The sequence below is a fragment of the Lodderomyces elongisporus genome, chromosome 5, assembly GCF_030384665.1.
Source record: "Lodderomyces elongisporus chromosome 5, complete sequence".
NCBI classification, from domain to species: Eukaryota; Fungi; Ascomycota; class Pichiomycetes; order Serinales; family Debaryomycetaceae; genus Lodderomyces; species Lodderomyces elongisporus.
The window spans coordinates 205,498-231,438 of NC_083677.1; the positions used below are offsets into that span (position 1 = coordinate 205,498).

Consider the following 25,941-nt stretch of genomic DNA (forward strand, 5'->3'; position numbering starts at 1 on the left):
ATGACAATCCAAATACTCTCTCAGTCTCTCTCTCTCTAAGGTTATAGTGAGGTAGTAAAAATTACATAATATCTTATATAATAATATACACCTTTATATAAATATATATACATATATATATATATATTTTGCGGCGTTTAAGGAAAGTGAGAGTGAGAGAGAGAGAGTGAGAGAGAGAGAGAGAGAGAGAGAGAGAGAGAGAGAGAAAAAAAAAGTGATCATAATTATCATTAGCCAAAGAATCATTCATTTGAATCAATATTTACTAGAAGAAATGGTCTTCCCTTTAGCCATTTTCTTAAATCAATAAATTCACCACTACACACAAATAAAGAGAAGCCGGTAGATCATTTTTTTTTTTATTGAGCTTGAATTCAGAAATACATTGCACTTTTCCCACCACAAGTACATAGTTAAACAGCTGAAACTATTTACTACCCACTACTCACCATCACTGTCACTATCACTGTCACCACCACAACCTCCGCACAATCTACTCTTTTTTTTTTTCATAGAAAAAGATAAGGCCAAAAAAAAATATCAATTTTTACTTGCGGTCACAAAACTATACAACACCCTCCACTCACCCATCCATCTTTTCTTTTATTTTCAAAGGCAACAGTAAAAACGTAATACACTATAAGCCATAACTACATTTATTTTCTTTTTGAAGTGTGCTTTGCTGATTAACAAACCAACTTTTCCACAATGATTATAAATTTTGATGAACCCGATGTTATTCCTCCGTATAATCGGGATGGTGGCAATAACAATCACAACCCAAACAACCCCAACAACAACAACCCCAATAACGATATGGCAAACTTTGAAGATATACTCCTCATCTCTTTTATCACAATGACATCTATCGTTGGACTATTTGTCATTTCAGGCATAATATTTCTCATCATACGAAGGTCAAATCAAATCTCAGAAGATGACTTGGAGAGAGAAGAAGAAAATCAAGCATACCTTGAGCTTAATAGCGATGAGCAAGAACTCTATTTCCAATCCAAAGAGTACTTACACAACAACCCATACTTTGTTGGAGAACTCACTCTTAGCCAAAACCTCTCCATCCAAGAAAAGGGTGTTAGCGCATATGAGTTTGTTAAGGATTCGATGTTGACCAATAATGATCTCTTGGTAGTCAACAAGACGGAGCTCAATTTCTTTAAGAATTTTGAGTGCTCGGCACAAACGAATTTGCCCATGCCTACTAAAAATGAAGTTTACTATTTTGAGTGTAAACTATATTCGCTACCAAGCCCAGAGGAGACTATCATTTCAATGGGGTTGAGCACAAAGCCATACCCCTGGTTTCGTTTGCCTGGTCGCCACCCACACTCTGTAGTATACGACTCCAATGGCTTTAGAAGACATAACCAACCATTCAACTTCCTTGATATGGAGCCGCCATTTCCTCAACTAGCAAAAGGCGATGTTGTTGGTGTTGGGTACAGGACACGCACTGGAACAGTGTTTTTCACTCGTAATGGCAAGAAAATCAGTGAACTGAAACTCGGTGGCCATGTTAAAAATTTTAAACCAGCAAACCAAGGACAACTTTTCCCTATTGTTGGTGCAAATAATATATGTTCTGTGCATGTGAATTTGGGACAGCGAGGGTTTGTATTTATCGAAGGTAATGTGAAGAATTGGGGATATGCTCCTATAGAGGGCACGGGACCAGCACCACCAGCATATAACAAATTCAACTCGGACATATTATTAGAGAGGTCAGAAATTCTTGATGATACCGATGATAATGGAGGTGGAGGCGGTGCAGCAGGATTTAATGCTGCTGATGATAACGGATTAATTGATAGGGAGCACGACTTTCCACCTGATTTTTGGTCTACAGTAAAGCAAGAAGGTTCCGGTTTAGAAGATGAAGATGATGTTGAAGGACGCAGGCGAAGGAAGGAGGCAGGAGAAAATGTATTGAATCATGACAAATTTAGTTATAATGCGTACTCGGAAGTTGGTTCAGCAGATGAACGAATCACTTTAGATAGTCTTGTACCTCCACACAAGCCACCATCTTATCATGATGATGAAGAAGGAGAAGGAGGAGGAAGAAGAGAAGGAGAGGTAGAAGAAGTAGAGGGTGGAGTAGAGGTGCGTGAAGAGGATGGAGTACAAAATATACCGAGAGAGGGACCATCGTCTGCGTTGGTTGCTAGTCTTGAACACACACAAAGTGAACAGAATGAGGAGGAAGAAGAAGCAGCAGCAGCAGCAGCAGCAGCAGCAGCAGCGCTGAGATCTGTGAATGAGGGCGAGAGTAACACTGCATTGGATACTATGGCTGGACCATCTACTTCCACTTTTACACCTACCTCGAATGAAACCACGGATAATAAGAAGAATAAATCTCGAATGGTTCATCATGATGGTATTGATGGTGTACAAGTAGAACAGCAAGAGGAAGAGGATGTGGATAATAATTGGGAAATTTATTGATTAGGCATTTAGAATAGTTTGTTTGATTTTTTTTTCTTTTTTTAAACTTTTTAACTTGTTAAAGTTTTCACGTTTTTCACACTTTTTTCAATTCTTTACTAAAATTATTTTTATTTTGGCATTTGCAAATGGTATGTGTTATACTTGAACTCTGTTGAAATCTCTTGACTCATCAATGAAGTATATAAGTCCTGTCTGATGATACAGTAAAACAATTTTAGGTCTTAGTGTTGAAAAAGAAAACAACCCCAATATAATAAAAAACGGTTATAGGACCAAAATTGTAGAGAATTGGTTAGGCAAAAAAAATGAAAATAAAAAAAAATATTATATAGTTTACCACTAATAACGCCTTATATTGGTTGGGAATAAGTTAGACGACACAAAAAAAAAAGAAAGAAACAAAAATAAATTAAATAAAATAAATAAAATACACCATAATCTTTATTCTTTGTGTGCTATTTGAAAGCTAAAACCCAAAAGAAGAGGAAGAGGAAGAAGAAGAAGAAGAAGAATAGGAAAGACGTTATGAGGGCGTGCACGCAAGTTCAAGGAATAATTGACGATGGTGAATAAATTGTCTATGCTATAAGGTATAGTTGCAGTATACTTTGTTACTGTGAATAAACATACTGAAAAGAAGAAAGAGAACAAGAGAAAAAGACTAAAAAAAAAAATTCTTTGGTTACACATTCTTTGGTATTCTCTTTTCCTCGCCCTACTTTGTTCTTTTTTTTTACTGTTTCAAAAGCAAAAAATGTGACATGTTAAGTTATCCATATGATATAATGTATATGTTTATCAATATTTGTACACTTCTCTGATATGTGGGGAGAATCCAGCACTTAATGGCCTTCACTACTTGCAATACTTTTGAAAAAAAAATATGAAAAACGAGTAAAGGGGAAGGAATACAGACAGCTACCAAATGTGGAAAGGTAATAGAATCACATGTGCACAAGAAAGGGTTGTAGTATTAATTAGTGACAGACAATGTTACACAAAAGCCATTACTTAGTTTAGGAGTGAAGAGTTTTTTTTAATTTTTATTTTTTTTTTTTAAAAAAAGAACTAGACGCAGAGAGATACCACCAATATCCCCCTTCCCCCCACCCCACCAGAATGAGAGAGAGAGAGAGAGAGAGAAAATACAGATTATGTAAGGGCAAGGGTTAGGGCAAGGGAGAGAGAGAGAGACGAAACTCCTCTCTCTCTTCCCCATCTTGTCGAATAGCAACCTAGAGAATAAACCTTTTCTCTCTCTCTTCCACTGTCCCATTCTCCGCTTCTTATCATCACATCTTACACTTAGCCATAACTCCAACTTCTAATCAGTGTCCATTCTTTCATCTTACGTTTCACCAAACAATTAGATGCTATGCTCGTCCATTTGCAGGCTTAAAATTACCTCGAAACAAACAAACCAAAAAAGAAAAAGACAAGGAAAAAGTTAAAGAAAAAAAAAAACTGTGGTTATTGCTATGGTCCTCTATAATTCTGTGCCTTCTCTCCATATATAGTCATACTCTCACCTTTACTTGTGATACACTTGCTCTTACGAAAACAGTGGTTTTTGTAACTTCCTCCTCCACCAATTCTATTGTTACACACACACTCTCTCTTTTCTTTTCTATATTTCGTAATGGAACTTCAATTGCGTTTGTGCCTTCTTTCCATCCTTTTTTTATTACCTACACAAATAAAAAATTGATGGGCAACGAGGGAATATGGTTAGTTGAAATATATAGCAATGATAGGAATTAAATAAAGCTAAAAAAAATAAAAAATAAAAATAAAATTAAATAAAAATTAAATAAAATAAAAAGTATGGAAAGGAAGGAAAGGAAGGAAGGAAAGGAAGGAAGGGAACCATCTCTCAATTTTCCCATCCACAGAATTCAATATTAATTTATTAATTTATTAATTTGTATGTAGACATACAAATATACTAAAGTCTAAATTCATATAAATAGTCCACGAGTCCACCATTCCTTGCTATTTCTCTATATACATATAGTGTACAATTTTTCTCCTTTCTTTTCTTTTTTTTCCTTTTCTTTCTTAAATTTTATATTCATCTCCACATTTATCCTCTAGATTTTTGTTCAATTACTATTCAAAGAAGAGGCAAATAAGTAAAAGCCAGACAATCCCAAAAAAATAAAAATAATAGAAAAGTACCAGTTTCTACTTCTACCTTAAAATAAAGTAAAGCACATAATAAATACAATAATATAACAAAGTTCATTATGAAATTCGCTGCTGTTTTATCACTCGCTTCTGTTGCATTGGCAATCAATGTGGAACAAATCAGATTACTCAATGACGACGAATTGATCATCCAAGATGCTCAATACGGTTTCCCAAAAATCGTCAACTTGGCCCAAGCTGACTCTGAGGATGAAGCTGAGGTTGAAGGCGGAAAAAAGAAGGATAAGTCAACCTCCAAAACCACCACTGCTTCAACCTCATACTCCACCATCTCATCGACTTCAAAATCAACTTCAACTACAACAACCAAGTACTTGACCACCTCAGAGTCATTGTCCACCACTACAAAGACCAAGACCGATAAGCACGGTTCAACCTCTAAGAATACAAAGACCAAGACATACTCCATCACAAAGACCGCTGGTGCCGAGGCTGTTGCCGCTGCTAACGTTGGTGGTCCATTGTTGTTTGCATTGGGATTGTTATTGTAAAGCAGCAATTGAGTCAAGAAGATGACAACTAACCTTGGCTAGCCACTATAGGGTTTTTTTTTATATATATATTATAAACATATAACTACATAGCTATTGTTTTTTTTTTCTCCATACATACATACATATGTATATCCATATACACATGAATGTATTCAGTTTTTGTTTTAAAATTACATAATTGAAGTTGAAAAAATATATAAAAAAACATAAGAAAGGAAAAGAAATTATTAGATTATTAGTTTGGAAGAATAAAAAAGGTATTTGATTAGTGTTTCAATTGTAGTTTAGCAATATGCAAAGTCAACTCTTTTTAAAACACCAACAAAGAAAGAGATGAGAATAAATATATATAGTAAGAAAACGAAGCATGACACCACGTTGACCATAACCTTTTATCTTGATTCTAGAGAGTGTTTCCAGTTTTACAAACACTCAATACTTTGAATGTTTTAACAAGTTAGTTTACCACCATAATGACCACCGTTTACTATTACCTGATTTGTTTGTTACACCAATTTGCTTTCTTTCGCAATCACTGAACATCACTTATCAAGTAGTAAAGACACTACAGCACAACAACGGCTGCAACTTATAAATTTTATTAACTCTCTCTTTCTTCTCTTTTCTTTTTGGTTCTTCCTTAATAATATCGTGCTTGTGACCAGAGCATGTAAAACTATTCATAGTTTTCTTTTTTTTCTTTTTTGTTAAGCCGTCATCTCAGTATATTTGGTATATCCAATACATAGAAGCAAAAAAAAAACAACAAAACTTTGCAACCTTTACTATTACAAGTGCTAGTGCTAGCACTAGTGCACATGTCTACAAGTGCATATGTCCATATGTCCATTTCATCTTATTCCTCACTTCATCTTATTCCTCACTTCCATTTGTCCTGTGCTTTTCGCGCCCCGAAGTTGACTCACAATACTAATACAAGGGCGCCGGCTCAGGAGCGAAACAGAACACCAACGAAAAAAAAAATCAATATATATATATATATATATAAAAAAAAATTCCAGATTCTATAATCAATTTTCTCTAATCTAAAAAAAAAAAAAAATTTCAAATTTTCCCATTTCGTGGAGAAATATCACTCTTTTATCAACACTTACCTCCACTATTTTTTTTTATTTCAAACACCATACGCCTTTCATGTTGAGAAGATCACAGAAAGCGTTTGCACAGACATTTGTTAGAGCCACACGCTCTTCGAGCTCGGGTTCATCTACTTCGGCATTAGCATACAAGACACTCCACCGTAATCAAAAGAGACCACCATTACCCACTGTTGAAACCCTCAACTGGTCAGCTGATACTGCAGTCTCCTCCATTCTCTACGAGACACCAGTTGCTTCACGTGCACCACCAAAGCAGCATGTTCTCAACTGTCTTGTGCAAAATGAACCCGGTGTTCTTTCCTCAGTGTCTGGTACCTTGGCAGCTCGTGGTTTCAATATCGACTCATTGGTTGTGTGCAATACTGAGGTGAAGGATTTGTCACGTATGACCATTGTTTTGAAGGGCCAAGATGGCGTTGTTGAACAAGCACGAAGACAAATTGAAGACCTCGTGCCAGTGTACGCCGTGTTGGACTACACCAATGCCGAGATTATCAAGAGAGAACTCTTGTTGGCAAGAGTCTCCATTCTTGGACCAGAATATTTCCAGGAATTGATTGCTACTCACCAGTTGCATGTGGATGACGCATCTGCTATTCCAGATTTGTCTGCGTGCGAGTCAGCATTCCACCCATCAAACCTTGCACCTAGTGAAGCTTTGAGACAAAAACACGAGCACTTGGACCACATCTCCACCTTAACAAAGCAGTTTGGTGGTAAGATTGTTGATGTTAGTGATCGTAATGTTATTGTTGAATTGAGTGCTAAGCCATCCAGAATCTCGGCATTCATCACCCTCTTGCAACCATTTGGTATTATTGAGTTGGCTAGATCTGGTATGATGGCATTGCCTAGAACACCATTGGAAAGTTTGAGTGAAGAAGATGACTTGCCAGTTGACGCTGCTGATATCGTTGATGCTTCTCAATTACCACCAGGTTAAAGTGAATCGAGATGATTTAACCAAGAAGAAAAAAAATAACAAAAACAAAAACAAAAACAAAACTGAAATGAAATAATTACAAAATAACAACAAGAACAAGAACAAGAACAAGAACAAAATAAAGCAAATTGAGTCCAAATGCACTCACAATGAGAAGGTTTGCCTTTGATATATCTAGACTATGGGTTGTATGTAAATAGCACTAACATAGGCTATTTCTAATTAATAAATGAACATATTTTTTTTTTTTTTTTAAGTATTTTGTCTTAAAGACGGGGAAACATTGTAATTGGAAGCAGGCGAGATTGACAACTTTTAAAGATTCAAGTCAATGTGTATGGAAATGGCCATCATTTTGTTTGTTATCACAAACTCAAACATTTATACACAAACATTTATACACAAATACTCTCAAACACACGTTAAGTTTGTTGTTAGAATAGTTAATGAACAATAGTCTAGTGTATTTCAGTGAATAGAAAGACATTCTTTTCTTTTTTACTCCTATTTCATTTTATATTTCAAATTCTATATCCTGCTACTATAAGTCAATATCAAGATGAATTTGAAAAAAAAAAGAACAAGTTTATGTCAAAAAAAAAAAAAACAACAACAACAAGGGCTTTCAATTGAATCACTTAATCCATAAATTTTTACTAAAGAGCAATATATATTCAAAACAAGACTGGAAGGAAATTGAAATTAAAAAAAAATAAATAAAAATAATATATAATAAAGATTATTCATTAAAACAAACAAACAAAAAAAAAAGAAAGAAAGAATAAAAACTTTTTGGAAAAACTGCTACTACGTTGTATTTTGTTGCAACGACGACTTGATCTGCTTCTACATTGCATATTTTTTTTTTTTATTTTCCCATGCAATGGCTCGAGTAGGTGAAGCGGGAGGGGATGGTGGTGATGGTAAAGGAAGGAAAAGTTTTTCAGTGAAGGTCATTGTGTGTCTAGAACAAAGGAGATGTGGCAAGGTTCATAACTATTTCATGTTGGAAATGGTTTGGAATTTGAGCCAAACACAAAATACTCTTTAGAAAGTATGTATATATAATTCCCCAATCTTATTCTATTTCTCTTAAGCTTGAATGAGCAACTCTCCTTTTTTAACTTTTTTTTTTGCTTGATTATATCCAATTGCTTTAGTATAAACCTAGTATTTGTAATTGATACAAAAGGGATCTAGATTTAGATAAGTAAACATGCAAAAACTGATTAGCTACATCACGTGATTATAGACTATGTTTTCCGGCTTCGTATTAAAATTTGCAATTGTGTAACACAATTATAGTGCATTCTGTTGAATTAATATGGCGTATCGGTCTTATGAATGAATACAGAAAAGAATTTTTAATTTTTAATTTTTTAATATTTAATATTTTTAATATTTTTATATTTTTAATATTTATTTCTTTCTGAAAAGATAATAAAGAAAATTCTAATGTTAAGAAAGAGAGAGGTTAAATAAAAAGAATAAAAGAATAAAGAATAGAAACGCGATGTCAATGCCACAAAGAATTTTCTCGCCTTTAGCAGAACATATACATACTTGAACACATACAAATATTACTTTTGCAATATACTAACAATGCTTTATTATTTTTTTTAAATTTGAGGAGCTGACTAGCTGGGCAAAGCAGAATGGTTGACAAGCTACTTGGAATAAGGATAAAGTTATGGCAAAAAATTGTAGTAGTAATGAGAATCTAAAAGGAAATACAAGAAAAAAAAAAAAGAAAAATATACAAACCTGTTGAAGTGACTTGTGCCTCGTATTTCCAGACTACTATTACTATTACTACTACTACTACATCATTTGTTAATTTTCTCTTTATTTTTTATTTTATTTTTTTGTTCTCTTTCTCTCTCTACGATTTTCAAGCAACAGATATTTGGTGGAACAAAAACAAACAAACAATTGAATTGAATGAGAATATATTCCATGATACGTTCCGCACTGTATGCATACGAAGTTATTCTCCACCAAAGAAACTGAAAAAGAAAACCTTCACAAATTCAACTTTTTTAATCCAGATTACAGACAACCCCGTATAGAAAAAGTATACGAATATTCATTTCCTATTCCTCTATTCTTTTGTTTTTTTTCCCTTCTTTTCTTTTGTTTTCGGCTTCCCTTGATTTTGAAAACAAGGCAGAAAATAGCAAAAAAAGGAAAAACGAAACAACGAAACAACGAAAAAACAAAGAACATTCCTGGCGAATCGTTTAACTCCATTAAATCACTTAACTCCATTTTCATTCCTTTTTTTTTTTTTAATTCTTCTTTCGACTTGCGGATGCTAATACTTGATAATTTGGACAAGCACAATTATTACCTTATATTTTTTCTTCAATAGAGTTTGGAAAATCAATACAACCACGAGCTCTGACTAATGCAGCAAGGACAACAACCACCACAGATGGAAAACTACGATGGAGGCTACTATCGACCTCATAGTCAGCCACAGATACAACAACAAGTACAACCACAAGCACAGGTACAAGCACAACTAGGGCACCAGCAACCACTGGTCCAGCCTCAGGTCATACCACCACCGCATATACAATTTCAAGGAAACACTATTCAAAGCACTTTTCCTGGCACAATACTGCTGCAACACCAAGTTAACGATGCAGCTTCGTTTTCAAGTAACCCTAACGCATACCAATATGCTACACCACTGCTGAACTCACCTGATTATGGACAATCAATATCGGGAGGACATTTTGCACCTCTTCCACCGCATCATTTAAGACCACCAATTGGTGGACAATCCCAACCAGCAGCAGGATACCAACGTTTTCCTCCTCAGCCACCACCACCACCAGCACCACCATTGCAACCTTCAACACAATCACAAGCACCAGCACCACCAGCACCACCAGCACCACCACAACAACAAGAATATCATCGCTATTTATCTCAAAGGGGAGATACAAAAAATGACCAATCATTGCCATTTCCACCACCATCGAATATATCCTCCGTTACTTTACCTGCTCGAGCTCATACGTCGCCACCTCAAACCCAACAACAATTATCAGCACAAATTGCTCCGCCATCAGCTCAACAAGCACTCACACCGCAACAGCACACACAATATCTGCTGCCAAAAACAACTTTGACATATAATGATAACTCACCCAAAGGAAAGAAACGACAATTGCATTCAAACAAGAATGTTTCAAGGGCTGCAGCAATGTATCCTAGGAAAAGGGCACTCACAGCATGCAATACATGTAGAGTGAAGAAAACCAAATGTGATAACCGACGACCCATATGTGGAGCATGTGAAAGATCAGGTGCTACTACTTGTACATATAGCTCTGATGATCAGAATCGAGATTATTCAAGCTTTGACCCCGCATCATTAACAATATTGAGCAAATTGGATGACATCATGAGAGAGATAAAAAAACCAGAGTTGGAAACGGAAACTCTTGAGAGAAGAGAAGTCAAAATAAAAAAAGAGAAAAGTGGGGAAGAACTAGAAAAGGAAAAAGAAACAAGAAGAGAGAAAGATGAAGTGGTTGTGGAAAAGGAGTGTATTCGACCTGGGTGCTGGGACATGTCAATTTCCTCCATCTTTGATTGGGATTCATTTCGAAAACGGTTCAAAGTTAGTCAGGAAGATATCGACAAGGATAATATCGACTTGGTGCGTAGTTACGATCGAAACGTATACTTGCGGAATTTTCAGCAATTAACTTTGCAAGAGCGGCTTGCAGAGTTTAGCAAGTTGGAGGAAATATTGGATAGCAATTTCAAGAGCATTATCAATTCATATTTTGTCAACTGCTATTCGAAAGTACCACACTTGGACGTTTTTAACTTTTTTGAACTTATTGAGATTTACACATGGATCAAAAATAAACTACCAGGCACCTCCTTTATGGACTTGGTAAGTGAAGATATAACGACCAAGATTTTCGAACGGCACAAAAGTGATGTCAAGATCCCGCACGAGGCTTTAAAGAAGAAGGTCCAGACCTTGCGAAATTCCATACCAATGATACTACTCATCTGCGCACTGGGAATTGTAAGTACGCCCGTGAGTTTGGACAATTTCAAGAATTTTAAAAACTCTCTGGAAGAAGCGTTTGCCAGATTAGGTTGTCTTGGGAGTGATACAACATTTGGTAATGAAGAACAAGAAGAAGCAGAAGCAGAAGCAGAAGCAGAGGTGGAAAAGGGAGAAATTATAGAGGAAGGAAGAGAGGGAACAGGTGCTGGGAAAAGAGCAAAAAAGTTTGTTTTTGGGAGACTAAAAATTGCATACCTGTTGGTGACTTATGCCGAGATGATTAGGCAATTGTATCCTCATATAATGATGGAGAATACCGTGACCTCAGTGCAATATTACCTTACTTTGAGTCAATTGTACTTGTTAGCTAATTGTCCGTTGCTTGCTCATGAAAATGTCACTAGAGCTGCCAGGAATATTGTTTATGTTCTACGCAAAGAGGGCCGGTATGATCCAAAAACTGGATACAAAGGAGTCCTTACAGACAATGTACAACACAATCAACTAGTTGATCGACTATTTTGGCTTTGTCTTAAGCTTGAGTGTGAACTTAATGTTGAGTTATCACCAGCAGTTCAACCCTCGGGGATTGCAGGAATACTGGGTATACCATGTGTGATACCCGATTACAAGAAAGATGCGTATAGCGAGCAAGTGCAACGATTGGGCAAAAACTATGATGACGAATATACCTGGTATTTCTACTTGACCGAAGTTGCCGTGAGAAAAGTAGACAATAAAATGTTTGACGATTTTTACTCCATCAACAATGCTTTTAAGAATCCATGGATCAAGTTTGTCAAGTATCTCAATCAGTATAATGGTATAATCAATACTTTGCCCAAGGAGATTCGAGACTTTGTGTTGCATGAAGTCAATGTTGACCAGATATACCGTCATATTAAAAACAAGTACGATAATAGTAAGCAATTTGGGAACGACGACTGTGATGACATTTTCGAAAGCTTGGACGATTTTTTCATTGATGATGATTTAATACTTCGGGCACAATCCGATTCAATCATGTTCATCAAGACGCGCATCCTTTTATCCAAGACACTACTATTTAGACCATTGGTTTATTTATTCTTGGAAGACCAGATTCCATTTGCCGATGTTCTCGAAGCAATTGCCACTGTGGTGGGTAACCTTGCGTCGAATGGAAGTAATGGTAGTCAGCTTCAGCAAGAAAATTGCAATTATGGCCCATTCTCGGGTTCTCCGCATTCATGCACTGACTCCGTTACTTCTGCTTCTGCCTCATCTGTTTCAGCACCCTCGTTGCATGGTTCCAACTGCTTTGATATGGATATGGATTTTTTGGGACTTGTCAATGCGCCACTATTTTACCAACAAGAACACCCCGATGAAGATTTCTCATCCTTGATTAAACCTACAGGTATAGGTTCAAATACAAATACAAATACAAATACAAATACAAATACAAATACAAATACAAATACAAATACAAATACAAATACAAATACAAATACAAATACAAATACAAATACAAATACAAACATAAACACAGGTACAAGAACGGGTACGACAAATGATTCTAACGAAGATGACGATCCCTCATTTGTCATTACTGATATGAAACTAGCCAAGCGGAAGATTTTGGCGATATTGATCAAGAATTTGATTACCTTGCCCAAACTCAACATTCCCAAGTTGAGCACTCATCGCCATCCTGGAAGTTGGTACTTTATACGCAATGTTATTGTTGGGAATATAATACAGTATCTTTTGTATAAGAAAATTCAAGAGATGTTGGTCCATGCAGGTGCGAATCCAGCAATCCAGCAATTAATTGCAACTAAATTGTCTGCTTTTACAAAGTCCAGTGATTCTTCTGTTAATGGAACGCCAAATAACCCACCAAGTGGGGCACCATCACTTGAAAATATGATGAAGATGGTAATAGATCAGGACGGGACCAAAGCTTCACTAGAACATCTGAAGATTGTGTTGAATTATTGGAAGGATGAGATGACCGATTGTGAGGTTTATGAAAAGTATATAGACAAGATGTTGTGTGATCTATAGAAACTACTAATTTCAACAATGCCAAGTCTTGTTTAAGTGAGAAGTTGCATACATATAGAGATACATGCATTTTAACATGTGGACATACAAACACATATATATATGTATATATGGTAGACTGGGGATGAGGAAAGCTAGATTTCTATATTTTCATTTCTTGTCATTTTAAATTTTTTTTTTTTAAACTATTAGTCTGGATAATACCAATAGCAATAACAATAATGATGATAATAATAATAGTAATCTTTTGTTTGCTTCTTACTCATTAGAGTTGATTTAGTACATTACCATATTATGCAATGTATAAGATCTATAAATATGTAGATTTAGATTTAGATATATATATATATATTTTATCTTTTATCATTCTGTATTTGCAACCAAAAATATATCAGTATTGCATTTATTTTTTGTCCCATCCAACCAGCCCAAGGCATTTGTTTCCTGGTATAAATGCTATCGGATCTGATTAATAGTGTGTATGTACCCAATACATGGTTAGATGGAGTGTGGATGGATTTCTAATTAGTAAGCAAATGTTTAGGCTACAAACAAGGAATTGTGTTGAAGAAAATAAGGTAAACACCAATCCATCTTGTCTTTCTCCACTCTACTTTACTGGCAATAATGACAACAACAACAAAGAAGAAGAAGAAGAAGAAGAAGAAGAAGAAGAAGAAGAAGAAAGAAAGAAAGGGAAATATGAATTCAATCATAGTTAAAACCACCGTCGCTGACAAATACCTTTGGAGAGGGCTGGTTTACAAATATTAACAAGAAATTTTTTATTTCTTTCATCTTATATTTCATTTCTTTCTTGAATTGAATATAATATTACTACTGGAGAACAATAGCACAAACCACAATTATGTGTTTCATAATATGCAATCAATTTTTGAAACAACACACACACACACACTGAATTCTTCCAAATTTGTTTCCATAATTTTGTAACTTCAATAAAAAACATTACATCTTGTTGTATCAACACATGAAATAATGGCCCACCATTTACTGGCACCTTCATCGGCAGTTGATTGTTCGCTCGCTTTGTGCAAAAAGGAAAAAATTAAAAAAAAATACAATAAATATAGAGACTAGAAGCTATGCTAAAAATAGTGCGCTAGTTAAAGTAATTGCAATTCCACTTTCTTCAATTTCTAATTACACACATATATATATTTATATATGTATTTATATATATACAGGTATACGTTCCTTTTTGTAAGCAAAGTTTGTTGATGGAAGGTTTCTCTGTGTGGAAAGGGGGGGGTTGGTGGTGGCTGAAGTGAAAAATAAAAGAGAGGGATGGAGTTCGGAAACGGAAGGGGGAAAAATAAGGACGTAAGAGGCTTAATTTTTTTTTTTTTTAATTCTTTTTTTTTTTTTTGTTTCTTCTCTTTATTCTCACGCACACTGTTTGTAGGAAAGAAAGAGAGAGAAAGAGAGAGAGAGAGAGAGAGAGAGAGAGAGAGAGAACGAGATCTCTCGAGATCTTCAAGTTCTATTTTTTTTTTCTCCTTTTAGTACAACAGGGCAAAAAAAAAAACAAGAACAAAAGGGCAACGAAAGCCGTTGAGTTAACCCCATTTGCACGTTTTCACCTTGAGTAGTAGAACTTGTATTACAAAGGTTGAAATCAGTTCACATATAAAAAAGAAATATAAGGAGAACGAATATAAGAACAACAAGGCGAGGGAGAAGGAGATACTACTATACTATAAGAGCCACCATTCATTCACAATGCCATTGTTTGCAGTAACGTTGTACGAGTTCAAAGCAGAGAGAGATGACGAATTGGATGTATCACCTGGTGAAAACTTATCAATCTGTGCTCATTACGATTACGAATGGTTCATTGCTAAACCAATCAATCGGTTAGGAGGGCCAGGGTTGGTGCCTGTGTCCTATGTGCGAATCATTGATTTGATGGATCCTGCAAAGTACGCCTCGGTGGACACATATGACCGAGAACAGGTGATGAAGATCATTGATGAATTTAAGATCCCTACAGTGGAGCAGTGGAAGGACCAAACCAGGAGATATAAGGAATCAAGTATACAAATTGGAAATGGACATGGACAAAGCCAGGGACATAGCCAGGGACAAAGTCAGGGACATAGTCAAGGACTGGGATACAGCCAAAGCTACGGAAGACAGAGCAGTGTGAGTCAATATAGCAAGACACCTCCATCTTCAAACCGCTCTTCGAAAAACTCGATCTGGGTTGAAAAATGTAATGTAACATCATATCTACTAATCGAAGGACGATATCAGTATTTAATTGTTGCAAAGATGTCCAACGGCAAGGAAAGAGAGTTGTACCGATATTACCAAGACTTTTATGATTTACAAGTTAGGCTTTTGGAGATGTTTCCGTTTGAAGCAGGTAAGATGGAACATTCGAAAAGGATAATCCCCTCCATTCCTGGTCCTTTGATTAATGTCAATGACTCGATATCAAAGTTGAGACGGGCGAAGCTCGACTCATATTTATCCAATCTTATTGCCTTACCAACACATATTTCAAGATGCAACGAAGTATTAAACTTGTTTGAAGTGCTCAATAATGGGTTTGATACGGAAACAGAAAGCCGGAGAGGGAAGCCAATAAGCCAGATACTGAATTCACACCAGGATAGATTATCACAGTATATGCTCGACTCACCAACTACCGAGAAACAGCAACTACAATATCAGCAATATGATCAACAACAGCAGCAACAACAGCAACAGCAGCAGCAGCAACAACAGCAACAACAACAGCAACAAAAATTCAAAGTCAAGTTTTACTATGAAGAAGATATTTTTGCATTACTACTCCCCCAAACACTACGGTTGGAAGATTTGAAAATCAAATTATACAATCGATTGGAATTGGAGGATAGTCAGCAGCATAATTTTAAAACACCAAAAACACACGAATCCATCCATTTGTACCTCAAAAACGATTACGAAGAGTTTAAAACAGAGAACAATATTACTGAGGTCGATTATGATTTACATGGCGCAAATCTCAAAGAGTTTGAAGTGGATGATGACACAAAGTTCCATGAAATATTGGGAGATAAATGTAAGATAATCATAAAAGTTGTATAGACCCATGTACTGAATACTCTACTTCAAATATAACATTTGTTGTCTAATAGTAATTGATACTCATAAAATGTCTCTTAGGTAGATTCACAGTAACACGCAATGAAATGTTCTTTCAAAGTTTTATAAGTTTTCAAACGTGGATATGCACAGTATCCTCCTTCTGGAGTGTGTCATAATTTTTCGTTTTTTTTGTTTTTTTTCTATCTTAATTTTTTTCTTATTTTAATTTTACTATTAGTATCACAAAGGATTCAGAATTCGCTACTACAAAATCTTGGACAGAAAAGAAAACAAAGAGAGATAGAGAGAGAGTGTGAGTGTGTGTGAGCGTGGTAATAAATATATGCGTGTATTTCTGTACGCGTGTATGTACAAATGCATGCATATGTTTATATCTATGTGTCAGTGAGTGAGTCAAGATCAATTCTTGTAGATTATTCCTTTGTAATTACCATTTCTTCCCAGTATTCTAACCAACTGATGTCAATGTCCTAACCAATGAGTTTTCTTGGACTAGGATGGAAGAGCAACAACAAAAAGAAACAAAAGAAAATAGACAATAGGATCGATGCAAATGTACAAACGCAAGAGCCCAAGGGGTCTATTTTTAATAGATTCCTTGAATTTATAGCACCTCCACAACAAACAGATCAAAAGGAACACAACATAGGTCAACTACAAGAAAACGGAGTTAATAATACTTTGAATGACCAGGTTGGCAATATAAAATCACTAAATGGCGCTGAAGGGATAGGTCAAATGAAAAATAATGGCGACGATGAGTTATATTTTGATGCACAAGATTCCATTGTGGCTGATAATTCAGGTACAGTAAAAGCATGGTTAGAGAATACATATTTACCTTCAAATGAACAATTGTCCAAGAGTATTCATGACACCCCAAGCTTATACAAAGAACGTTTATCTTGGAGAAGCAGAAATGCCAATCAGCTGGAAGTTGAAACTTCAGTTATACTCTCTCCACAACTTTCTAAATACTCGAACGCTTCAAATGTAAAACCAGAGAGACCATTACAGTCTAAAATACGGGATATTGGAACTCCAACACCGCAAAAGAAAAATTGCCCTCTGTCTCTTGAAGAAGCAACTGAAGCTTTAGACGATTCGAATATTAGACCTAATGAAAATATTAAATCAATAGATTTAGAAACATCGAGAATCAAGAAACCCAAAAAATCAGCAAAGTGGAGGATCTCACAGATGTTGAAGAAAAGAATGGAAAAAGAAAAGGAGGTTCTAGAGCCACAAACTATTTATTCACCGAAAATGGATATAGTCACCAGTAAATCCCCCTTTTCACCCAATTTAGGTCATCCACGCAAGTCCCAATCTCCATCTTCAACAAATTCTAATCATGTTAATTTTGTTGAATCTGCAACTGATAAGTTTAGCAACAAAGTTGGCGAGACTAGCTTTGAAGAATCACCATCTTTGAAAACGCGAAAGGAGAAACAGCTACAAGTTAACACATCTGCTGGTACCATATCGCTTCGGCGTAAACAGAGAGTTGCTGATGAAGGGAATGTTTCAAATCTTCAGGACTATATGAACTTGCGCTCTAAGGTTATGGATGCAAATCATAATGATAGACAGCCGATTCAAAAGCAGTTGTCAGATTTCAAGACCACTAATACGTCAACTCCAAATTCTAAAAAAAGTCGACTTTTAATACGCGCAAGTCCACAAGAAGAAAACAACAACTTGATAAAATTTCGAATACGCCCAAGAAAAAACCAGAGACTTGAAGTGCAAACTCAACTTTTGGCTCAAGAAGAAGAGCAAGAGAAAGAGCAAAAGCAAGAGCAACTTGGTCGTAAAGATCACAATGGTCAGTCTTCAAGTTTCGTCAATGACCAACAAAATCATTTTAATTCACCATTGGATAGCAAGAATATTTTGCAAACTCTGCCTACCAGTCAAACACACCAGACAAATCAAAGACAGCCAACACAACAAACAAAACAAACACCAAAAGTTTTTGATTCGAAATTTAATGTAACCAGTCCTCCAGAACATTTTATCCAGCCCCTTGAGTCTACCACCCTGAACACAGAACCTATTAACTCAAGTCCAGTCACCATAATTAGAGTAATTGAAGGGAAAAACTCTACCAATAATAACGATTTTACTTTGCGACTGCTTCCAACTAGCCCTCCTAAATCCAACACTCACATTCACAAAATTGGGGAGTTTTATGTCAAACTGCCGCACAGGACTCCTAAACCATTAAATTTTTTCCCAACAGAGACTCAGCACTTGCATTCTCTGAATGAGTCTTTGCATCGCCATGAAAAAAAATCCAAGTCCTTGATACCAATTACGACACCTGAAAAACAGACGTTGAAAAAGATACGTGCTCCACAAAGTAGTTCCTTGTTTCCAACCAGGTCTCCCGAGATGGTTCTGGGTGATGATCTGCAGAAGATCTTGAGTGTTGACAATTTTCAAATATCATCTCCTAAACTTTCGGCATTCGTGAGAGCTTCACCAAAACTGATCAATGCCCAATTTAGACCGAGAGAGCACGAGGATTTGACAACAAATAAACAACAATTAGTCAATAAGGATAATAGTAGTACAGAAATTGAGCAAAGTCAAATAACTAAATTTCCACTCACAGCAGCTCAAAAGAGGAGAAAAAGGATTGCAGAAAGAGCTAAGGAGTTAGAAGCGAAACAGAAAGTTAAAAAACGCAAGAAAATCATACGCAGAGGGAATGTCTCATGGATGGCAAATACAAGTGATGAATATAGTGAGGATGATGAAATACAGGAAATAGCTGAGGCGAGGGCTCAAGCTGCCATCGATAATAAAAAAAGGGATCCTAACGACAATGAGGGAAATTTTAAAAACTCTTCGACTTTTATAGATTTGGCTGAGACTGGATTAGATTCATTGCACCGAAGCCATGAAAAGACTTGCAAGAACAAACACAAACCAGAGCACGACTATCAAGTCAATGAGAATGATGCACTTTTGGAAAAATTGGACGAGGATGGTCATTTTAACAAATCGGTCAATACAGGACAGATTATAAATATCGAGGAAACAAATATTGGGACAGAAAAGACTGCCACTGATTTATTAGAGGCCAGTTTGGAAAATGATAAAAACAAGAGAGTGGTTTTCAATTTGGAGTCAAATATGGATGCTTCAAAAGAATACGAGGAAAAAAATGTGGAATCTATAAATACCAAAGAGTTTAAACAGTTTGATTCTTTATTCGTACCTGAATCACCTTCGAAATGGAGAGTAGATGATGTGGATGAAAATGGCGATGATGTAGAAAAGACAAAAAAGAGAAAAGAGGGGAAAGATGAAGAAACAGAAGAAGGTGAAGGTAAAGATGAAGAAAAGGAAGAAGAAGACTTTAAAAATACTGAAAAGAGCAAAGAATTATCTAGCTCTAACTTGAATAACGAGCGCATGGTTGGCCAAAATGAATCAACGCATGATTGTGAAACTTTACCTACAGAGGAGAGCAAACCTAATAGCATACCAAAAACTGTAACAGCACATGGAGCTGATAATATTGACAGCAATCAAGGCAATGCTGTCGCCTCTCAGGATGAACGTTTAAGTACTAGTTCTATATCTTTTGGTCAACTAGAAGAGGGAAAACGAGAAGGATCTGTACGCGATTTTGCTACTAGTACGCAGGAGGCGCAGACCCGAGCTAACAAACAGGATGATTTTTCAGAAGACTCACAGTATAATTTTACTGCTAAATTGTTTTCAACTAAAACTGATTCAAAAGATCAAGCTATTGGCATTGCACCAACTGAATGCGTAGAAAATCGAGCTTCCACATCATCTGATAGAAATGGTGATATAAAAATTTCCAATAACTGTAGTGATAATCAAGGTGAAGCTTTTGACAAGTACGCATCAGAAGGGGCAAAAGATCAACATATTTCTAGTTGCATTGAGGTTGAAAAGACCATTTCGCAAACTACAGTGTTTCTTCAGTCTTTGGATAGAGGTGAAACAAGACACATAGATCACTCTGTGTATCTGGAGACGTCTGCACATCGCTTCGATATGTCATCGGTATCTCAGCGGTACGGAGAGATAGAGCTCGACACTGGAAAAACTAAGAGGAGAAAGGCATTCCTTGATGAGGGTTTAAATACGAAAGAAAAGGTAATTAATGAAAGGACGGAAGTGAAGAAAAAAGAAGAAGGAAAAGTTGAGCAAAAAGAAGAAGGAAAAGTTGAGCAAAAAGAAGAAGGACAAGAAGATCTTGACAAAGCGAATCACACTACGTCTGCAATTGCGATTGAAACCAATGATTTTTGTAACGACGAGAAGTTGAAAAAACCTTCAAAAGCGAAAAACAGAGCAAATCAGAGTCGACGTAGAAAGAAGAGACGTATAGAGAGAAAGACTCCGTATGTTGATTAGTAAGTAATACAAAATCGACCTAAACCTGAGCTTATTTTATACATCAGTATGATGAAAAAGTGTGGCGCGCACCCATAAGCAAACAAAGTGCGGAATTTAACGTAATTTTTTTTTTTGTTGCTTTATCTTTATTTTATTTTTATTTTTATTTTATTTTTTTCCAGATTTGTTGCGCCGCAATAAAAATCAACCGAGCAAAATACCAAGCAACGTCAGTTTTGCAGTTCAAACTCCGTTTCTACTACTTCTACAATTTATCTTCTTTTTCTTTGTCTTTTCCCCCCTTTTTTTTATAGTTTTAGTTTTAGCTTTTATTCTATCTTTTGGAAGTTAGGTTCTGTTTGAAATCAATTGACCATGATCTCACCCAAGTATTCTACAACCCATTATTCGCTTGGAATTAAGGCATTATCCACTGCCAAGAGCGCACCTCATGTAGTGAATCTTTTTTTCGATTACAATTGCCCATTCAGTGCCAAATTATATCTCAAATTGTACAATAAGGTAATTCCCGAGTTGCAAAAAACTCACCCAGATAAATTTCAATTCGTTTATATCAATGTCGTTCAGCCATGGCACACCAATTCTACGTTGTTAAATGAGTTTGGCTTGGCATATGCCAAAGTTTTGAGAGAGAAAAACATCGACGACAGCCAGAAGCTATTTTGGGATTTCAACAAAGTGGTTTATCAAGACAAAGAACAATTCTACGACAATTCAACCATCGAGTTAACAAGAAACCAAATCTATGAGAAAATATACGATGTTGTTGCCAAGGATTTAGATTTGAAAGTGGGAAAAGATGATCTCTTAAAAGAGCTTTTGATCAAGTCCGGAGGCGAGCCAGATAATGCAGGAAATGGAGCAACTGCAGATGTGAAATACTTTACAAGAATTGTTAGAAACACAGGCATCCATGTTACTCCGACAGTTACCGTGGATGGAGTTGTTGATGATTCAATTTCTAGCGGTACAAGCGAAGACGAATTAATTAAAGTATTTACAGCAAAGTTGTAGAGCGATTCTCTAACAAAAACGAAATGTTAGTGATGGATAAAAGAGTGATTTATCTTTTTCAAAGAAGGAAAAAGAGCAAAAAAAAAAGAAGAATAAACCACAACAAGAAGTCTTTTAATATATGAATATTTTATTTTTGGGATACGATTTTTTTTCTATTTTCATTTTCCTTTCCCCCTATTTATCCTAATTATCAGCAATATTTGCATCTTCATCTTCCGACTCCGAGTCATCTTTTGATCCGTCGACTTCAAGGATAACATCATTGACGTCATTCTTGTATTTTCTAGCAATTCTTGAAGCGCGTCCCGCTGCTTTAGCCTCGTCTCTTGCACGCTTCTGCAAGCTGTGCAATTCCTCTCTAAACACGTTCTTGACAGATCTATTTGAAAAGGTATCCCACATCTTCAATCCACCGGTAACACCTCCAACAACGAGATTGCCTGCAACTTCAATATCGGGGGCGTACGACGTTGTCAACACATTGCCCAATCCAAAATCTCTAGACAACACCATGGATGGACCGCCTTGAGAGGATTCTGGCGCCTTCCAAAGCTTCACCGTTTTTTCACCCATTGCACTCGTCACCAACATCCCAGGCACATACTTGTTTATGTCAAGTGATGAAATTCCTGCGTCGTGAGCATGCAATGTCCACAAAGGTTTTCCATCATTCTTTGCATCGAAACAATAGACATTTCCTTTATCGGTACCAACATAGAATATTTCCGGATTACTACTCCAAGTAACGTTTTCAACATCTTCACCGTTAACAGAGTAAGTTTTCGACATTTGCGCATCGTCTGATATCCTCACATCAGTTAATGCTGCCATACCGTCATAACCACCTGTCAATAACACGGTAGCTTCTGTAGGATGCCACTGAGAAGACGATACGGTTTTTCCATTGTGGATTTTGTCGAGGGAACGTGCGGCTGTAGCGGTATTAAGGTCCCAAAGCTTAACTGTGGTGTCTGCAGATGTCGATGCCAAGATCGATCTATGGATCTTATTGTGGGTTAGCGATAAAACGGCATCTGTGTGATGTGTCAAAACATGTTCCTTTGACTTGCTTTTCTTTTTCTTCTTCTTTGACTTGTTTGTCTCCATCTCTCCCAAAATAACATCCGGGAATGCTTTGTCGACATAGTCTAAATCCCACAACTCAATCTGTGGGTCAAAGGTTCCTACTGCGGCAAAATTTCCAATGTTGGATCCATTATCATCGTCACCACCTTTCTTGTAATTCACCCACTCAACACATAATGGAAATGCAGGTAACATGATGTCATGGTGAACATATAATGCCGAATCTCTTACTAAACCCTTTGCAACATCTGCATCCATCTTATCCTCCTCTTCTTCTTCTGCACCTGCGGGTGCACCGGCACCATCATCATAGATATAGATATCCAACCAAGAGATGTCATCTTCTGTTCTAGTGGCTAGCACTAAGTTATCTGTAGGGTAAATTTGGTTCTCCTTTTTTTCTTCTTGCTCATCAATCTCCGTTGGAAGACTTAAATAAACGTCTGTTTCCCCATCTTCACCTTCACCGGTTTCGTGCATTTTAGCATCGGTACTTGCCAATCCTGGAAACATCGAAATACTTTCACCGGCTCCAAGATCTTCAGTTTCATCGTCATAAGTTTCCAAATTGTACTCCTTCAAGTCATCATCGATTTCCAATTGGTCCTTTAATGAAGATTTTTGTGCTTCTTCGACTTCTTCCTTTGCGTCGGAGATTTCGAGATTCGCCATCTCATTGATTCTGGCCATTTCTTCATCATCCAATTCATATTTTTCAGGAAACTCAGAAGCAAAGCCTCTAGGTACCCATGTAGACGACGATATCATTTTCTAAAATTATTCTAAACAATGTCGTATTCTTTTTTTTTTTTTCCTTTTTGAATTCTCCAAAGTTTCCAAATATATATATATGTATATGTGTATATATGTATATATGTAAAAACTTCAGTTTATGGGAACTTTTCTTCTTTTGGAAGTGATGATGAGATGAGGGTTTCAGTGAGGAACAAAATAGAATCGAAATACAATTGCAGGAAGCGCAGAGAAAAAAAAAATCAAATTATAAAAAAAAATATAAATAAATTAAATGAAATAAAAAATTAACAAATGCATACAAACATATATATATATATATACGCTCACAAATTTTATATATATATATCTACATAGTGATATTGGGATATTTTTGTTTGCATCTATTAACAATAGATAATAATATATCAATACGGGGAATCCAATTCCATTCGATTACTTTAATCTTCTTTTTTTCTCATTGGTATAATAAGCTACCTCTTACAACAAAACTACTCCTACACCACTTGTTTCATCATCAATGACCAGCTTGGTTTGTTTATCAATACCACCACTCATTGGAAATGTCTTGTAGTTGAACAAGTAATAATTCAAAAAACCATCCCCACTTCCGAATTTACAATTCTTCAAAAAGTACGTGTTATCTTGCGACGTTAAACAGTTAAACACATCAACATTGTATTGCTTTGAGGTAATTAATGCATCATTGATGAGCTCATTAAGTCTTGGCTTGTACCTATCTCCCTCGGCATCAGTTGCATAGTAAAATAAGTAGGCAATCCCCAACTCGTCATGATGAGTATTTTCCAACACTGTGAATGGTAATAAATAGTATGAGAAGAAATCGGTGATTTTTCCCTCGGAATTCTCCACCACATATGTTTTGATCACATTGGAGTTTAATTTATCACCGGAACTGTTGGTCTTGGTCTTGGCGTTGTTGGCGTTGTTGGCGTTGGCATCGGCGTTGCCCAATAACCAATGTTTGAACTCTTCTTCAGTAAAAAGCTGTACGATATCAAATCTTTCTTGGTACTCAGTCAACAATTTCAACACATCTTTAACATCCTTCTCCTCCATCTCTCGTAACCCTTGGATATTTGTCTTGTTGGGTAAGGCATAATGAGCCAACATACCAGCTTTGGTCTGATTTGCTGGGAGATGACTGAATCCCACATCGTGAAGCTTGGACCAATTGATTGGCCTATGTTGATATCGACACGTGGCCAATGGAGTGGGCAAGATTGAGCCACCGGTGTACAAAGCCTGCCAGATGTTTTGCTTGTTAACTCTTCTGGTAATCTCCTTGATCATTATTGGCGCAAGTCTCTTGTTTCTGAGCTTCTTGTGTATACACAAGAAATTGATCTCGACACAATCAATAACAGTGCCCGACTTATTCAACTTGATAGTCACCGGAGTGGCAGCTATAAAAGCCACCAACTTGCCTGTCTCCTTAACTCTGACACCAGTGTGCCAATCCTGCTGCCAGTTAGGTGGCATCAATGCCCATTTGAAGAATTCATGGCTATACTTGAATCTAAAAGTTGCATCGGTGTCCTCAACGTAGTTATCGTATAATAGCTTGTACAACTCATCCAACTGCTCATTATTTTGGATATCAATATTGCACCACTCGAATTCCTTGATTAGTGGTAATGGCTCGCTTGGCACGTCTTCGGGAGTTTTCAAGACATCGATAGGACCCTCCTTCGTGATTGTCTCGTCCAAAGATGGGACTGGTTGAGTTTTCCAAAATTTATAGTCTTTCATTTGTTTCTCTTGAGAAGGGGTCAAGCTCTCGCCTAGAGCCAACATCTTCAAAAGGTCCTCAATGGACTTTTTATTAGGATCGGACATGCCTGCAAAAGATCAAATTTAAGAAAGAAAGAAAGAAAGGCAAAGAAAAAGAAAGGGTTGACTTTCTTTTCAGTTCTGATCTACGGCTTGTGGATGTTGTTTTTTTTTTAATTTTTGTTCTTTTTTTGTGAGATTTTTTTCTTTTTTGGTTTTTTGTCCTTTTTTGTCCCTAATGTATTTGATTTCAATTTTTTGGTCACAAAACATAAGAAAAAAATTAAGCAGGTTCGGGTTTGCACTTGGGTTTATACTCGGGTTGAGGTTCTATCAATTGTAGATTTTTTCGGGCCTCGCGTAATTTTGCTTATGACCTTGCTAAGCAATTCTGGGCCCGGCCATATCGTAGTATATACGATTTAACAAAGCACAACACAA

At 36.3% G+C, this 25,941-nt stretch overlaps 9 protein-coding genes across 9 annotated transcripts; 7 read left to right on the forward strand and 2 right to left on the reverse strand. All coding sequences in view use genetic code 12, as the record gives it.

Moving 5' to 3' along the window:
* Positions 1-708: 708 nt before the first annotated feature.
* On the forward strand, positions 709-2,466 carry ssh4 (the record flags this gene model as incomplete). The annotated part of the gene is made up of 1 exon (XM_001524208.2): positions 709-2,466. The coding sequence occupies one exon, from the start codon at positions 709-711 to the stop codon at positions 2,464-2,466; it is 1,758 nt and encodes a 585-aa protein (XP_001524258.2).
* Positions 2,467-4,715: 2,249 nt separating this feature from the next.
* PVL30_003957 (uncharacterized protein) lies at positions 4,716-5,168 on the forward strand (the record flags this gene model as incomplete). Its single annotated transcript, XM_001524209.1, has 1 exon — positions 4,716-5,168. The coding sequence occupies one exon, from the start codon at positions 4,716-4,718 to the stop codon at positions 5,166-5,168; it is 453 nt and encodes a 150-aa protein (XP_001524259.1).
* A 1,158-nt stretch (positions 5,169-6,326) lies between these two features.
* ILV6 (acetolactate synthase, regulatory subunit) lies at positions 6,327-7,235 on the forward strand (the record flags this gene model as incomplete). Its single annotated transcript, XM_001524210.1, has 1 exon — positions 6,327-7,235. The coding sequence occupies one exon, from the start codon at positions 6,327-6,329 to the stop codon at positions 7,233-7,235; it is 909 nt and encodes a 302-aa protein (XP_001524260.1).
* Positions 7,236-9,191: 1,956 nt separating this feature from the next.
* Positions 9,192-13,323, forward strand: ZCF27 (Zcf27p; the record flags this gene model as incomplete). The annotated part of the gene is made up of 3 exons (XM_001524211.2): positions 9,192-9,198; positions 9,291-9,298; positions 9,649-13,323. The coding sequence occupies 3 exons, from the start codon at positions 9,192-9,194 to the stop codon at positions 13,321-13,323; spliced, it is 3,690 nt and encodes a 1,229-aa protein (XP_001524261.2).
* Positions 13,324-15,066: 1,743 nt separating this feature from the next.
* BEM1 (bud emergence protein 1) lies at positions 15,067-16,422 on the forward strand (the record flags this gene model as incomplete). Its single annotated transcript, XM_001524212.1, has 1 exon — positions 15,067-16,422. One exon carries the CDS (start codon positions 15,067-15,069, stop codon positions 16,420-16,422), a length of 1,356 nt encoding a protein of 451 aa, XP_001524262.2.
* Positions 16,423-16,920: 498 nt separating this feature from the next.
* On the forward strand, positions 16,921-20,847 carry PVL30_003961 (uncharacterized protein; the record flags this gene model as incomplete). The annotated part of the gene is made up of 1 exon (XM_001524213.2): positions 16,921-20,847. The coding sequence occupies one exon, from the start codon at positions 16,921-16,923 to the stop codon at positions 20,845-20,847; it is 3,927 nt and encodes a 1,308-aa protein (XP_001524263.2).
* A 357-nt stretch (positions 20,848-21,204) lies between these two features.
* Positions 21,205-21,864, forward strand: PVL30_003962 (uncharacterized protein; the record flags this gene model as incomplete). The annotated part of the gene is made up of 1 exon (XM_001524214.1): positions 21,205-21,864. One exon carries the CDS (start codon positions 21,205-21,207, stop codon positions 21,862-21,864), a length of 660 nt encoding a protein of 219 aa, XP_001524264.1.
* Positions 21,865-22,050: 186 nt separating this feature from the next.
* Positions 22,051-23,721, reverse strand: PWP1 (rRNA-processing protein; the record flags this gene model as incomplete). The annotated part of the gene is made up of 1 exon (XM_001524215.2): positions 22,051-23,721. One exon carries the CDS (start codon positions 23,719-23,721, stop codon positions 22,051-22,053), a length of 1,671 nt encoding a protein of 556 aa, XP_001524265.2.
* A 465-nt stretch (positions 23,722-24,186) lies between these two features.
* NMT1 (glycylpeptide N-tetradecanoyltransferase) lies at positions 24,187-25,566 on the reverse strand (the record flags this gene model as incomplete). The annotated part of the gene is made up of 1 exon (XM_001524216.2): positions 24,187-25,566. One exon carries the CDS (start codon positions 25,564-25,566, stop codon positions 24,187-24,189), a length of 1,380 nt encoding a protein of 459 aa, XP_001524266.2.
* Between the last annotated feature and the right edge of the window lie 375 nt (positions 25,567-25,941).